Genomic DNA, 1,155 nt, shown 5'->3' on the forward strand with positions numbered 1-1,155 from the left:
ATAAGACTTCATGAATAAGTCTTATTCATGAAGACTTATTCATGAATAAGACTTCATGAATAAGTCTTATTCATGAAGACTTATTCATGAATAAGTCTTCATGAAGACTTATTAAGTCTTCATGAAGACTTATTCATGTTCATGACAGGTGTTATGTTTATGACAGTGTCATGTCAGGCTTATGCACACCCTGTCAAATAAAATGTTACAGATTATTGGTATCAGACAAAAATCCTTTGACCATAGAAGTTGGGTGATGATATAAGCAGAACTTAAAACATATATTTAATTTAAACATGTATTTAGTTTGCTTCATTTGTGAAGTTCCTTTGACCATAAATCTAAAAAAAAAGTAAAACTTTGCAGCGAGTTAAATTCCAGTCTAAATCAAATTATACATTTGTAGTATTTGATAAAAGAGGATAATGGATAAGGTGAAATGAGAGTTGATTGAACTATATCATTTCAGACACTGGCTTTTAAACTTCTTTTTTGCAAAAAACTGAAATAACTCTGTGGACTCTTTAGCCTGTGGTGCATTTAATCATCTATTGCTACTATAGCACTTGCAAGAAGTCAGATTTTCTCATTTCCGTTTTTTTTTTTTTTTTTTCTGGCTTACTGATAGTGGGCGTGATTGAACTAATTAAAAATCACACATCTCAAATGAGATTAAAGTTCTTCAAACTGGTTAGTTTTCCACCAACAAAATGAGGTTCTACCTTTTTTTCTGTTTTTCTTTAGTCCAACGACCTCCACCAGCCTATGAAATTAGCCCTGATTGACAAAAAGCCTGATTTTGTGAGACTGCTCCTGGAGAACGGTCTGATTCTGAAGGACTTCCTGAAGGATGATGACACCCTTCGTGAGCTCTACCAACAGCTGAGGAAATGCTTCTTCTTGTACAAGTTGGTCAAGAGAGTGGAACCTGACAAAATAAGGAGGGAAGAACTACACAAGGATGATGATCTTCATGACATACGAGAAAAGATCTGCCTGACTCATGTCTCAGATGAAGTACAGCACCTGCTGGGAAAATTCACACAGCACATCTATCCTCAAATCATCACGAGCTCAATGATTGCACCCTTCACTGTGTGCATAGAAGAAGTAAAAGAAATATTATCTGTGAGTAGGTTTTTTTTCTGAATATAT

At 34.7% G+C, this 1,155-nt stretch overlaps 1 protein-coding gene across 1 annotated transcript in view; it reads left to right on the top strand.

The window, feature by feature from the left end:
* Nucleotides 1–744: 744 nt before the first annotated feature.
* Nucleotides 745–1,155, top strand: part of LOC103155774 (transient receptor potential cation channel subfamily M member 2-like) — a gene marked incomplete at its 5' end in the record, with an annotated part of 13,554 nt that continues 13,143 nt past the window's right edge. The window contains one exon of the mRNA XM_007577600.1: nucleotides 745–1,128. Within this exon, the coding sequence (XP_007577662.1) occupies nucleotides 745–1,128 (384 nt within the window). The remainder of the gene's footprint in view (nucleotides 1,129–1,155) is intronic.

Source organism: Poecilia formosa, unplaced genomic scaffold (assembly GCF_000485575.1).
Source record: "Poecilia formosa unplaced genomic scaffold, Poecilia_formosa-5.1.2 Scaffold447, whole genome shotgun sequence".
Classification (NCBI taxonomy): domain Eukaryota; kingdom Metazoa; phylum Chordata; class Actinopteri; order Cyprinodontiformes; family Poeciliidae; genus Poecilia; species Poecilia formosa.